At 43.5% G+C, this 15123-nt stretch overlaps 1 protein-coding gene across 8 annotated transcripts in view; it reads left to right on the plus strand.

The window, feature by feature from the left end:
* kmt2d (lysine (K)-specific methyltransferase 2D) overlaps positions 1-15123 on the plus strand; it is a 38992-nt gene that overhangs the window by 19504 nt on the left and 4365 nt on the right. For 3 of the 8 annotated variants that reach the window (XM_073939077.1, XM_017353673.3, XM_073939079.1), the window contains 27 exons: positions 81-344; positions 428-511; positions 597-683; positions 763-927; positions 1082-1112; positions 1256-1494; positions 1634-1707; positions 1803-1853; positions 1939-3531; positions 3623-3790; positions 4069-4196; positions 4302-6103; positions 6195-6318; positions 6448-6535; positions 6612-6672; positions 6891-7123; positions 7221-10097; positions 10181-10324; positions 10418-10582; positions 10751-10898; positions 11000-11081; positions 11175-11350; positions 11434-11558; positions 11646-11781; positions 11972-12087; positions 12178-13495; positions 13583-13719. In XM_073939077.1, coding sequence (XP_073795178.1) covers positions 81-344; positions 428-511; positions 597-683; positions 763-927; positions 1082-1112; positions 1256-1494; positions 1634-1707; positions 1803-1853; positions 1939-3531; positions 3623-3790; positions 4069-4196; positions 4302-6103; positions 6195-6318; positions 6448-6535; positions 6612-6672; positions 6891-7123; positions 7221-10097; positions 10181-10324; positions 10418-10582; positions 10751-10898; positions 11000-11081; positions 11175-11350; positions 11434-11558; positions 11646-11781; positions 11972-12087; positions 12178-13495; positions 13583-13719 — 10616 coding nt within the window. Of the gene's footprint in view, positions 1-80; positions 345-427; positions 512-596; positions 684-762; positions 928-1027; positions 1113-1255; positions 1495-1633; positions 1708-1802; positions 1854-1938; positions 3532-3622; positions 3791-4068; positions 4197-4301; positions 6104-6194; positions 6319-6447; positions 6536-6611; positions 6673-6890; positions 7124-7220; positions 10098-10180; positions 10325-10417; positions 10583-10750; positions 10899-10999; positions 11082-11174; positions 11351-11433; positions 11559-11645; positions 11782-11971; positions 12088-12177; positions 13496-13582; positions 13720-15123 lie in introns of all 8 variants that reach the window. The other 5 variants (XM_009296953.5, XM_009296954.4, XM_073939076.1 and 2 more) reach the window with 3 other exon arrangements.

The raw sequence follows: 15123 nt of genomic DNA on the forward strand, positions 1-15123 counted from the left end.
AAAAATGAATGTTTGAAATGTACAATGTTATCCTCAACCTTGTCATCAAATCTTTATAATGTTGAGCTTTTTTCTTTTAGGACCTCATCCTGACATACCTCTCGATGTCCCAGAGGCAAAGACAGCAGAAGGAGAGGGTGAGCAAGCCAAGAAGCGCAGGGGCAGAAAAAAGAGCAAGTTAGAGGACATGTTTCCCACATACCTACAAGAGGCTTTTTTTGGCAAGACATTACTCGATCAGAGTAAAAGAGCTTTTCTGGCTCCTCCAACACCAAGACATACGCAGGGTTTACTAAGACCTCCACTCCCTGGGCTTGGGGCCAGAACTGCAGCCTCTGAATCAGGTAAGACTATACTGCTGTTAAACAGTAAACACTGACAAAGTTAGATATGCCATAGAAGTAAACTTAAAATTTTTGTCTTGCAGTTGAGTCTACAGCCAGGCCGAGTGGTCTGCCCATGGAACTAAAGCAAGAAGGGGAGGGATCCAAGGCTACAGGAGATGGAGCAGGTAGGATTTTCAAAACTAGGGTGCTTAATAATTTAGGCAATTAATGTTATAAGAATATTATATTTACCTTGCATAAAATGTGTAGTAGTAGGGTCAGGAGCAACTGGGCAACTTTTCAACAAAGATCAGAGCTCGGGAGCTGCACATGGGTCTGACATGTTGAAAAATAAAGGTAAATTATTATTTTTTTAAATAAGAAATGGGCTACCTGACGGTTACATTACTCAAAAGTTCATCCTTTTACCCACCAGATCTCCCTCAGGGACTAGAAAGACAGGACTCTGAGCAGTTCTTTCGGAAAGTACTTGGACCCACTGAGGGGAGCTCAGTAAGTGGGCAGCTGCAGCCTAGCATTAAGCCTGTTCAGGAGGGTGATCCAAATCAAAGTAGTTGCCCTCAAAGAAACCTCCTTCCAGGTATGTGAAGAATTTAGGATGTAAGTTGTTTTGTATGTAATTCACTTCATTGTTACTCACTCAGATTTGTTATACATTTAAAAACATGATTTAACTACAGGTGCTTCCTTATCTGGCACACTCCCCTCAACTGGTATGATGGACTCTTTTTCAGGTCTCTCTCAGTCCCCCTTTTTTGACCTAAGGTAAGTTGAAGGTTTGCCCCATCTTCACCCTTTTGTCCCCTTATGAATTTCTCTAGCCTTCCGTCTAATTATCTACATATGTGTGTGCATAATATGTGTATGTATGTATGTATATGTATTTTGTTTATTTGTCTTATCTTAAGGGATCGAGGTGGTCTTTTTAGTCCAGATCAGGATGAGGAAAGCCCGTGGGCAACACCATCTACTCCAGCCACCCCTTCCACTCCTCCAACTCCTACTGAACAAGAAGGTGATGGGCTCTCCTACAATCAACGCAGTCTGCAGCGTTGGGAGAAGGATGAGGAATTAGGAAATCTATCAACCATCTCTCCTGTACTTTATGCTAACATGAACTTCCCCAGTCTCAAACAGGACTACCCTGGTTAGTATTAAACTGGCTTTGGAATCGTGAAGTGTTAGTACATGTCTACTTTAGCCTTAATATTATGAGTATTTTATTCATCAACATCTAGAGTGCTTACATGGTAATCGGATTGCTTATTATTTCCCTTTTTTCATAGACTGGGCAAGTCGCTGCAAACAAATAATGAAAATTTGGAGAAAGGTATCAGCTGCAGACAAGGTTCCCTATCTGGTAGGTGCTAGTCTGAGCCTATAGTGAAACTTTCAAAGTGATTTGCTTGTTCTTTAACTGTTTTGTTGTTTGCTTTTTATTTCTTATCTATTTAGCAAAAGGCCAAAGATAATAGGGCTGCTCAGAGAATAAACAAGGCACAGAAGGTAAATATAATTTTCTTCAAATTAACTCAGTAATCGTTTAATGTTACGTTGTAAATAAAATCATTTTCTTTGTTTTTCTCAATAGCAGGCAGAGAGTCAAGTATGTCGGCCTATCAAAACTGAACCTGGCCGTATTAAAGGGGAACGCCCTAATCTGCACCTCCAGATTCCTCCACCCTCAGGCTCTGTATCCACTTCCTCCCAGCCAAGCTCTGCTGAGAGTCCTTATACCCTTGCACCAGACTCTGCATCTTCAGCCTTTTTTCCTGATGGACCTCTTAAAACTCCTTGCTCAGCTGATTTGCAAGCCGATCCATTTTCTAAACTTTCCAGTCAGTCTCCGCACCTTCAGTCTCAGCCATCCACACCATACTCACAGCCTTCTTCCAGCCCCTTGCCGGCCTCTTCCTCAGGACATTGTATGCCTGGCCCACAGGGTGCTACTCAGGGACGGCCCTCCAGTTTTGGCTCCCTTGAAATGCAACCAGGGGCTACCCGTAGGGCCCAACAGGTTGACCCATTTTTTAGACCACAACAGCAGATTCCTAAACCTCAGGAGGCCTTGGGTCCACCTGAGAGTCCTCGACCTAGACCTGGTGGGCCTGGAGATGCACAGATGTTCTCACCACCTCATATGACCCATTGTGGTGACCTCTACCGTGGCCAGCATGGAGCTGGCCGACAAGATCATGCTTCTTCTCCATCACCGTCTGCGATAGCATCTTCACCTGCTGGAGTGGGCCCAAGTAGAGCAGATATTAACGTCCCATCTCCCCGTTCTTCTTTTGGCAGGCAAGACCTAAACACTGGTTCTCCTGCAAGTTTAGACTCTGGAGATGGATTATTCAAAGCTCCCATGACACCTCGTATGCATCAAGGGGATGCAGGTGGCTTGTCTGTTTCACACCAATCAGGTGCTTCTCCGAATCATCCTCTGGAGAGTTACCGCCAATCTCCATCTACGTTCTCTGACCCCTATGCCCAGCCTCCCCTCACACCAAGACCTCAGTCGGGTGATGGCTCCTCTCCACTACCCCAAAGGCTTCCTGCAGCTCAGCAAGAAGCTTATTCAAGATTGCCTTCCAGCCCTCAATCCCAAGGCAGTTCTCAGTCGCCACTAACACCAGGAGCCATTTCCAATGATGTCCTCTCTGTGCAGTCACCAGCCACTCCACGTTTCCAGTCTCCTGACCCTTACTCCCGCCCACCTTCACGACCTCAGTCCAGAGATCCCTTTGCCTCATTGCATAAACCCCCTCGTCCATCTTCTGTTGCACCAGAAGGTAATTCACCCTTTAGAGGCTCACCCCATCCTGGCCAGCAACCACCCTGCTCACCCTCAGTAGCAGATCCACTATCTGGAAAACCTCCTGCTTTCAGCTGCAGTCCTGGTGTAGGGATTCAAATGGGCCCGCAACAAATAGTTGGCCAACAGCATATGACTCCTCAGCAAGCTCAGGTTCACCTCCAGCAGCCACAGTCCCAGACTCAACAAGTGGGTGCTGATTTTAACTCCAGAATAGCACTTCCACCTGGAAACCAAGATACAGCTGTGCGGCCATCAGATGGTCCACATTTACCTAACATACCAGGGATGCAGGATATATCGGACATGTCAGCTGCACAGGATCCAGCTCTCATGAGCCTTAGTCCATCGGAGTTAGAAAAGCACAGACAGGTGAAGTAGACACCAAGTATACAGTATACATATACAGTTTTGTGTACAATGAGGCAGATTTTAATATTACTGTTTGTTTTTTATACAACAGAGGCAGCGATTAAGAGAGTTTTTAATAAGACAGAAAATGCAGAGAAACTCACTTCGCCAAGAGAAGGAAGCACCAGTGGTGAGTAATCCTGCTCAAAGTTGGCAAGATGGGGAAATGCCTGCCTTTCAGCAAGATAAAAGTCAGCGAGCACCACCTCCTTACCCTCAGGTATTATTATTTTTTTATATATTGAATGGGATGTGACAGATCTGTTATACACGTGCAATATGATTGGGGAGAGGGGCTTGGTGTGGGAAGCTAAAGGTTGCAGTGCTTGCTTGTAGGTGCAATTTGGTTCTTCAGTATGATGCTAATCAAATATTGCCAAAAAAAAGAAAAGTAACAAATTTACATGTACCTAATTTGTGCTTAATTATTTAAAGAATTTTTTAAAATTATTATTCTATATTCTGATTGTTGGCATGACATCACCTTTTGTCCATCAGGACAGAGCTGCTGTTACGCAGGCAGCTCTTGCCAGCAGGATGCCTCTTCCAATGGGTGTGATGGATGAAAAGCTTTGCCGCCCACCTCCTCCTGGGACACCAGCAAATATGGATCCCAGTGCATTAAGGTACAAAGCAGAAATCCTACTGGTTGATATTATTCTGTGGTTTTATATGGCCGCCACATTACTTTCACAAAAAACATTTTGTAACCTACTTTTTTTTTTTTAAAGGCAAGCTGGGCCTGTTTCTCAGGGGATGTATCCACGTCCACAATTTCCTGCACAGTGGCAAAACCAAGGAGCTCCACGGAGATTTCCACAACCATCTATGATTGAAGCCGTTCCCAGGCAGCACCTTACTACTCCCATCAACAATCCTCTCAACATGCAATCCATGCAGAATATGCCCAATCCTTTGACCACAGTTCCAGGCACTGGAACAGAGGCAGTACAAAGCCATGTTTCAGGAGCTCCACCTCAGTTTATTGAGTTGAGGCATAATTCCCAAAGGATGCCACCGGGTCCTCAGTTTATGCAAAGGGCACCGATACCCAGAGCGCGCATGTTTCTTCCACAGCAGGAAATGAATGCTGCTTTTGCTCAGCAGAATTTAACCTCATCTCTTGATGCTTCGGCAGTAGGAATGCGTGATCCCAGACTTGGGTTACAGCAGGGTGGCATGGACCTATTGATGCAACAACAAAGCAATGCACCTCCTCCTCAGTCTCAACTACAGCCACAGCAGGTGCCAACTACTACTCCCAAAACACAAATTTCTCACACTACTCAACAACTTCCTCAAACTACTTCAATAGGCAGTCAGCAGACTGGTGTGAATCCAGTTGACCTACCTGAGTCTGACCTAGTGGATGCCTTTGCTCCCAAAGGACTGAGTGATCCGGTGGCAGAAACTGGAGTGGAGGATGATGATCTTGGTCTTGACCTTGATCCTGATAAAGGGGATGATGATTTGGGAAACCTTGACAATCTTGAGGCCAATGATCCTCATTTGGACGATCTGCTCAACAGCGATGAATTTGATTTGCTTGCATACACTGACCCTGAGCTTGATCAGGGTGATCCCAAAGATGTTTTCTCTGACCAGTTGCGACTTGTGGAAGCAGAGGTGGAAGGTCCAGTGTCTTCTGCTAATGTTGAAGTCAAGGTTGAAGTGAAACCAAAAGTTGAAATGGCTTCCCAGGATACACGCACAACTGCCACTCAGCCACCTTTAAAGACTGAGAATTCATCTGCTGTCAATACACCAAAAGTAGAGTCCTCTGATGTCATTAGCTTGTCTTCTGTAAAACTTGAAGACAAAGGATTGGTTGAACAACCACAGTCAGGACAAGCTTCTGTTAAAGATGACATCAGTGAAACAGTGTCAGTTTTGCTCAGTGGAACAAAAGCCTCTAATCAACCAGATACCCCAACTGCTAATTTGAACACAGTCCGTTTAGGTGGTATACCTTTTCCTTTACCCAGCCAAGCTGATACACTGTCTTTTCCAGCAACTGCACCTCATCCAGACCTGGGCAGTGACCCACTTGGATTGCCAGATTCTGGCCACCACTCTACAGCAGATGATCTTGACAAAGTTGAAAGCTCACTGGAAGCGAGTGAACTGCCTTTGCTCATTCAAGATCTTTTAGAGCATGAAAAAAAGGAGCTCCAGAAACAGCAGCAGTTAAGTGCTCTACAAGGCGGGATTGGAAGTCAAATTCACAGCATTCAGAATCAACAACAGCCCCCTCAGACTACAAATCAAATTATGATGCCACAGCACCATCATCCATCCCAGGGCATAGTGCCTCAAGCAGGTATGGTGCCCAGGCCACCTCACATGTTCCCACAGCAGCAGCAAAGGCTGATTAGTGCTGCAATGCCTTCACCTCCCCATGCGGCAATGGGACAGCAGCCAGGCATTTTAAGGGGTGGCCAGCCTGGCAGACTTCATCCTGGTCTTGCTCCACAGCAGCAGACAACACAACCTCCACATATTGGTAAACAGCAGAACTTTTTCCCAGATAAAGGTTTGTTTGAGTTTCATAAACTTGATGTGTATTACACATGTATATGATATACAAAAAATTACTTATTCTTGTAAATATATATTTTTTTCAGATCTGGATAAATTCATGACTGATGACATAATAGATCCTATTGCGAAGGCTAAAATGATTGCTTTGAAAGGCATTAATAGGGTGTTGGCTCAAGATCCAATGGGTGTACCACCTGGCATGAATAGGTACTGTTTTTGTTTGTTTGTTATGAAAGACGTTCTGTCGGAATTCCAATATCATGAGCTCATATGTAAAGCAAAAATGTAAAAAGTCTATTTCAGCCTTGTTTGAGATGTAATTTTATTTAACTATAGGCAACAAGTATCTCTACTGGCTCAGAGGTTAACCTCTGCCCCTGGGAATGAGGATTCCCAACCTCCGCCTGCCCCTGGCTCTTCCAAGGTCAGTTAAGTAGCATTCTTTAGTTTATATTTCACTTGCATTAAATCTAGTGTTTTAATTTATTTTTCTGTTTTAGGAAGGAGAAGGCAGCAATCAGGTTCAAACAAGACCAAATCCCCCACAATTTGGCATTATCAGTATGTTTTGCATTTCTGTTTTTGCAATAAACCAATTTCTATTCATTAAAATTACCATGATTTCCCTTATGGTATTGTGGTCTAAATGAAAGCACAAATTGTGAGTTTTATGATTCTTTGTCCTGTGTTCGATAAATGTATAATGCAATCAGACATTTTACTTTGCTTAAATAGCTGTCTATTTCATGCTTTTCATATTTTCACAATCTTCATAACAGATGATGCTGAACAGCACCAATATGAAGAATGGCTTGTACACACCCAGCAGTTGCTGCAGATGCAGTTGAAGTTTTTAGAAGAGCAAATTGGAGCACATCGCAAATCACGTAAAGCTTTGTGTGCCAAGCAGCGCACTGCAAAAAAAGCTGGACGTGAATTTGCAGAAGCAGATGCTGAAAAGCTCAAATTGGTTACTGAGGAGCAGAGTAAAATCCAGAAACAACTGGATCAGGTATGCAAATATATCTGTTTACAAATAAACAAGATTATTTTTCACGCATCTTATAACAATTCTATTTGAATATCGAATAATCTATTTCTTTTTCTAGGTGCGTAAGCAGCAAAAAGAGCACACCAATCTTATTGCGGAGTACCGAAGTAAACAACAGCAACATCAACAAGGTTCTTCCATGCTAGCTCCTGGGCCCTCTACACCCGCACCCCACATGCTGTCCAAGATGCCTGGACAAATGATTGGTCAGCCACCTGGAGGGATGCCACAAGCAGCAATGCCCCCGGGAGGTATGCCAATTAGAATGCCACAGATGCAACCCTTTGGTGCAGCACAGCCTTCCCTCCCACTTGGAGCTGGCCCAGTACAGCCACCTCCTGGTTTTTTCCCACAAGGCCCTGGACCTCAAGCACCAGATCCAAGAGTTCTGCAAGAACGACAGTATAAAATGCAAATGGTCCAAAAAATGCAACAGCAGCAACAACAGCTGATGATGGCACAGCAGCCTATGTCACATCAACCTCAGCAGCCTGGAATAATGAATCAGCAGCCTGGAGCCATGGGCAGTCAGCCAGCCCAAGTTTTGATGGGCAGTCTGGGGCAGCCAAACTTACAACAAGGTTTAATAAATAGTCAACAAAATCAGCAAGGGTTAGTGCAGACTCCTCCAGGCATGATGGGGAATCAGGCTCTTGGGCAGACACAACATAATGTCATGGGCCAGCAAATGACTCAGACTGCAAATCTTATGGCAGGCCAACCACAAGGTATGGTTGGCAATCAACAGATTGTACAGCAACTTCAGAGACCTCAGGTTTTGATGGATCAGCATGGACCAGTTGGACAGCATGTTGTTAGGGGACCCCCAACCCAGCTCACACCTCAACAACAAAGTGTAATGGCTCAGCGTATGCTCATGTCACAACAGCAACAGAATGCTGCAAAAAGTCTTGCTCAACTTCAACAGCAACAAATTTTACAACTAAAACAACAAGCTGGCCCCTCTGAACCACAAAGAGCTTTAGAAGCTCCATCATCAGGTGGTAACCAAGGGGTTGCTGAGAACCTGCAACAAGGTGTCCAAGATCATCAGAATCCCAATAAAGATGGAGGATTACTTAGTCCAAAAACACCCCCACAGCAGGGTGGACCTCCTACACCACTTCAGATGCAACAGGGATCAAGTGGAGAGCAGCAGTGTGTTGTTGGACAGCCGCAGCAACAACATGCTTTTCTGGGTCAACAACAAACGGCACAACCTCAGACAAACCAGAACATTGGAGTTGCTGAACAACATGGTTTTGTTGACAATCAGCAGGCTGGACCGCATCTTAAAGTACAACCACCACAACCACAGATGCAAATTGGTCTTCAGACCCAGACCAAAATTCAAATAAAACAGGAAGATCAACAAATGTGCTTCATGGCCCAGCAACAAGCTGGTCAAATTGCTGCACAACAACCACAAGGAGTAGCTGTCCAAAATAGCGGTCAGACAATGGGTAACATTACAAATCAACAGCAGCAAGCTCTACTGACTCAACAGATGGGCATTCCTAGAGCACAGCAAATGATGATGACTCAAAGGCCTGGTGCTCCTGCAGGGCAAATTCGTACCTCTATAAACATTCAGGCCTTCATTGCACAGAACCCCCAACTGCGTCATCTGACTCCCAGCCAACAGTTGCAGCAAATTCAGGCAATGCTTGCTCAGAGACAGCTTCAGCAGGGCCAGATGCTAAGATTGCAGGGTCAAGCTCAGGGACAAATGCGTCCCCAGGTTCTACAGGGGCCATCAGTTGGTCCACGGATTCCAGTTATTGAAACCCAACAACAGCAACACCGCTTTGGATTGGCTGGCAAACATGGTTCCAGCACTCAGCAGCAACCAGGAGTGATTAGACAACAATCTGGCATGGCTCCACAGTTTCATCAGGGTGTAATAGGCGCAATGCAACAGCCTTCTCAAGGACCTTTGCCTCAGTACATCAATAGTGCCCAGCAGCAGCAAATGATACAGCAGCAACAAGTGCATCAGCATCAAATGATGAGGGGTCAAGTGCCTAGACCAATAATGGGTCAGGTTCGCAACACAGCACCTGGACATCTGGCTAGACCAATGTCTCCTCGCCAATTACTGGGGCAGGGATCACCTGGAAGTCCACTTTCTAATCAACAAAGACTCGTGAGGATGTCTCAGACTCCTCCAGGCACTCAGCATCTTCAACAACAGACACATGGTACAACAGCACTGAGCCCCTTTCAAGCATCTCCCTCGCATGCTGGTTCTCCTGCAGGGTCTTCTGTTCCAGAAGCTGGTAGTCCATCTTTAAATAAACCTGAACCAGGTAACATGGCCCTCTCCAGTAACTTGTCATCACCTTCAAGGCCAGAAGGTATTGTAGGAAAGAGTAGCCCCTTTAGCCAGACGGGGGGTTTGATACCTTCACCTCTGAGATCTCCAACTGCCAAGACTCAGAGCCCTAATACTGAAGCTCTCTCAGCTCCTTTCCCACTTAATGGGCCGTCTTCTCAGGTAGCACAGAACCAAGCACCAAATTCTGGTCAAATATCTGGGGGTCATACATCTCAACCAACTCAAATGCCCAGTGAAATGTGCAAGATGACATTGCAAAACATTAAACAAGAGCCACGAGAAGTCCAGTGCGATACAGGAAATATTGTTGAGACTCATTCTGATGGCATAAAGAGAGAAATTTCTGGAGAATCTGTCAGTGGCTCTGGTATTGTGAACTCTGCTGTGGGCTCTAGAAATCAAGCAGGAGATATTGGATCGCAAATTCAAAGGACAGAGACTGGCCAACAACTACTACAGAAACTCCTTCGAACCAAAAACTTGCAGGTTGCAGCTCAGAGGCCCTCAGATGGTATTCATAATGAGATAAATGGACACATTAATAACAAGCTGGCAATGCTGGAACAGAAGCTACAAGGAACTCCACGCAACATGGAGGTACAGCCAAGCAGGCAAATTCATGGTGCTTATATATAATAAATGTTTTGAGCATCTAATTCTTATCTGTTACTAATGTTTAGGATCTGCAGTCACTCACAAAGAGAGCTCCAATTGTCAAGGCCAAACGTACTGCAAAAGCTGGAGAGCGTGGGCCAAACTCTAGAAAGAAAACCAAGAAAGAAGAGGTTGGAAAAACAGAGGCAATAATGAAACAGTTGAAGCAAGTATGTGTGTTTGAATCTTTGCTTTGGTTTTTAATAGTAATTCATTAAATTATTTCGGTGTTAATTTGCTGATCTTCTTTGGTTAACCCACAGGGCCTTTCTCTTCTTCCTTTGATGGAGCCCTCTATTACTGCTAGTCTGGATTTGTTTGCACCTTTTGGCAGCAGTCCAGCCAATGCCAAGACCCAGTTGAAAGGCTCATTTGGAAATGCTATACTAGACAATATTCCAGACTACTATTCTCAGCTTCTTACAAAGGTATGCTGTAGTTTGCACTTTTTATGCCTTTCAATTCAACCATGTAGACATCAAGACTAGAAAGGTCTGCATGTGTGTGCATTATTTCAGTAATTTCAAACATTGATTGAATCCTGTAATAACTACAGTAATTTATTTTTCTTGTTGGTTCCTTTTTGCTCTCTATAGAACAACCTCAGCAATCCTCCAACACCACCATCGTCACTTCCCCCAACCCCGCCACCTTCAGTGCAGCACAAGCTTTTAAACGGAGTGACTCAGGTAGAAGAACTAGCGGAAGGCCAAAAAGAGACAGAGGCCTCAGAGGATACCATTGGTAAGACATAGTATTGATTCGTGTTTACTAGTGAGCTGGTATGACTTTAGTTTTTTTCACAGACTCTTAAATCTTTTAAAACTCTTTCCTTGTGCTCTAAGGATCTGTGCCAGAGGAAGTAAAGAGTGTAGACATACTAGCAGCTCTTCCCACCCCACCTCACAACCAGAATGAAGATATTCGGTAAGTACCAAAATGTAAAATAAAGTAGGTTGTACATAACAACTGATTTTGGGCTTGTGTAAAACTGTGCACTAATGGGTTCTTTTAACTCAGTATGGAGAGTGATGATGACAGTGATGCTTCAGACAGTATTGTGCCAGCATCCTCACCTGAAAGCCAGCTAGGTGATGAGACAACACGCTTTCCCAGTCTACTGGATCCCAAAGAAGAGGAAGAAGAGAGGGCCATCTCTCCTGTTATACCCATTATTCCTCGTTCTACCATTCCGAGTATGTAGTATCCTTTAGAAATCATTTGTATTTGTTTGCTTATAATTTGCCCAATTAACTTGCTGATCCTATCTTATGTTCAGATTTTTCAGAGACGAAACCTTTTGAGTCAGTGGATGGAAAAGTCGTAGCTTCATCCAGCCAGTGGGACAAAGCCAAAAGCAATGAAGTGTCTGTAACCTTCATGCTTTCATCTGCTGCTGCAAAGGTACTTATGTCTTCAAATGTCCCCCTCATAAAGTTCTTGGTAATTTTGTGACATGTTTTAAGTATGGTTTTGCTTTCTCTTCAACAGAATCTCAACACAGTGATGTTGGCTGTTGCTCAACTGCTGCACATACGTATGCCAAGTTCTTACGAGTTGGCATTTCCCCAGAGTCCTGGTAGGGTAGGTGCTGGACCTGGGAAAGTACCTGACTCTTCCAACCCAGGTACTCCTATCTAGATGTTTTTAACATAAATTTTTAAGTTTCAGCTAAGTGTTTAACTGCTTTTGATCTTCATTGTTGTATTATTTTAAAACTTTTATCTAAAACGGTTTCAATTTATTTATATATATATATATATATATATATATATATATATATATATATATATATATTTTTTTTTTTTTTTTTTTAGGTTTGAAGACAGACGCTTCTGTGAGCAATGATGCAGAATGGCTTAAGCAGTTTGACGTTTCCCTCCCAGGGTGTACCCTGAGGAAACAAGTTGATATTCTTGCTCTTATCAAACAGGTGAGTTTTTCAGACTTTTTTTTTCGCTAAATGTTTTTTTTTTTCACAGGTACATTACATTTATTTGTGCTTTTTACCTTTCTTTTGCAGGAATCCCAAGAGCAAGAAGATAAACCTGCCCAACACTGTTACATGACAAATGTTTCAGATCTGGATGTGCGCCACCTGCCTGTTATTCCTGTCGAAGTATCTCCACCTCCTTCACCATCTCCACCTCCACCCCCATCATCTACTGTAGCTGAGCCCGAAAACACCACTCAGCCTGAGCCCAAACCTGAATCTGAAGCAACTGTTCAGACTACATCATCCCCTTCTGCAAGTCCAAGTGCTCCTGTCAAAACCGAAATTTTGGTCAAACAGGAATCTCACTGCTCCCCCGTTACAGTAGAGCCTGAATCTCATGAGCCTGCGGTCCTACCTATAGCTGTTCCACCACCACAAGAACAACCTTCTGCTCCAGCAAGTTCTCCTCCTCTAGACTCCCCTACTATAGAGATATCCCTAAAATCCATCAAACACCGTAGCAGGCCTCTTTCTGATGAAGAACAACGACCTAAGGTCAAAAAATGGAAAGGTTTGCGCTGGAAACGACTCCAGATAGTCATAACTATTCGCAAAGGTGGCTCTAAAAAAGAGAGCAGTCGTGAAGTTTCAGAGCTCATGGAGCGCCTCCGCATTACACTGAAACCAGATAAGTTGCCTAGAGATAAGCGCAAGTGCTGTTTCTGCCATGAGGAGGGAGATGGTGCAACAGATGGTCCTGCACGCCTGCTTAATATTGATGTTGATTTGTGGGTGCATCTTAACTGTGCTCTGTGGTCAACAGAGGTGTACGAAACCCAGGGTGGTGCACTTATTAATGTGGAGGTTGCCCTTCGGCGTGGATTACGCACCCGTTGTGCCTACTGTCAAAAAACGGGTGCTACTAACAGCTGCAACCGTTTACGCTGCCCGAATGTATATCATTTTGCATGTGCCATTCGGGCACGTTGCATGTTTTTCAAAGACAAAACTATGCTCTGCACTCAGCACAAGCTTAAAGGTCCCAGCGAAGAGGAGCTTAGCAGTTTTGCTGTTTTTCGACGTGTTTACATTGAGCGGGATGAGGTGAAGCAGATTGCAAGCATCCTCCAACGCGGTGATCGCATTCACTTGTTCCGTGTTGGTGGGCTCATCTTTCATGCTGTGGGCCAGCTTTTGCCCTCTCAGATGGCTGTGTTTCACTCACCCAGTGCTATCTATCCAGTCGGTTATGAGGCCACACGAATTTACTGGAGCACTCGTGTGCCAAACCGCAGATGTCGCTACCGATGCCGCATCAGTGAGCAGGATGGCAGGCCCCTGTTTGAAGTGCGTGTGCTGGAGCATGGGTATGAAGACCTGCACTTCAGAGACTCCACTCCAGATGGTATGTAAATTTTTACATTTGTTTGTGGAAATGACTGTAAATGTAATTCTAATTAAATTCTTGCTGCATCATGCTATTGCTTTTAAGGCATCTGGGCTAAGATTGTGCATCAGGTTGCCAAGCTGCGAGATGAAGCGGCCATGCTGAAACTTTTCACCGAGCATGTCAGGGGAGAAGAGATGTATGGACTCACTGTACATGCAGTGATGCGAATCACTGAATCTGTGAGTTTTTAATCAAAGCTTTATTCAAAAAGATTTACCTTCAATTATTATGCATTTATTATTATGCATTATGCAATTATATATGCATTATGCATATTATGCAAATATTATGCATTATGCATAACTTTTTTATGCAATGATGTTATATCTGTAGTTAAGACCAAATATATAAATAAGAATATGGGTTGCAATTTTACACTTAGCTACAGACACACTATTAATATTTACATATACGTTGTGTTGGAGGCATAAGGGGCCAATCACAGCGAACGCGCTTTTTGCGTTGAGAGGGGCATCTTTTGAATGGTTTACTGCTTATGGGCCTTGCGTGTTTTGCCGTTACGCGCTGTGTGCTCGAGTGGAAAAAGCGTGGTAAATCAGTCGCGTCTTTTTCATTCTTCACTCAAATGAAACACTGCAGGGTTTCTGTTGAGGTGACAGCAGGGTTTCTGTTGTCAAGGCGACTACGGCAAACTTTTAATGATGGAGAAGAGACTTGTGGTTGCTGTTTTAAGTTATCCAGAGATTAATTACTTTACAGATCTTAAATATCATAACATTATTAAAAATTACTATTATAAAATGGACAGCAACATGACTCGCGCACAATACGGGTCAGCTGATTCAGTTGTTTCCTAGTAAGATATAAAAGAGCACCGCACTTCTTTTTTCCTTGTCAACATAAAAGGCAGTTCGGTGCGCCTTGCATTTTTGGAACGGAAAGGCATGCTCTTTGTAATCAGCCCCTAAATGTGCAACAAATATTTGTTAACTCCTGTGACAGTAACACATGCAAACACACGTGTCTGCAGACATCTTTTGCCAAAAAAGCAAAATGAATAAAGGATATTTCTGGTCACAGTTTGACACAGATGAGTTGGTATAAACCAGCGCTGATACTGATGGCCTCTATGCTGCATGGAGCCTCGTCGTAAACAGGCTATTGATGATTTAGTGTACAACCAACAAACCAACCTTTTTTCCATTTGTAAAATTACAGTTATTTACAGTTCTTATATAATATCAGTTTTTAAAATAGCCTACATAATCTGTCAATCAAACAAATTCAAAGATTTTCTTGATTTTTGCAAAATAATAACGCCGCATCAAACTGAGGCTTTCATTTTACCGCTTATTAAACATATATGCAAATAAATACATTATATGTAAATAACAAAATTGTTATACAAAATGTAAACATATGAGCCATACGGTTCATTGTCATTTTTTTTCATTATACGCAGCGTGCACACACATGAACCGTGAGTGAGACAGAGGAAATTAGTCATAATCATAAAACATAATCTTTAATCTAATGACTTATTAAAAATGTTGACAGAGGTTTTTGTGAAATGATAACAACAGCGGAACAATAATTAAATGCATATTTCCTGTGGAGCGATC

This window comes from Danio rerio, chromosome 23, assembly GCF_049306965.1.
Source record: "Danio rerio strain Tuebingen ecotype United States chromosome 23, GRCz12tu, whole genome shotgun sequence".
In the NCBI taxonomy this organism is placed as follows: Eukaryota; Metazoa; Chordata; class Actinopteri; order Cypriniformes; family Danionidae; genus Danio; species Danio rerio.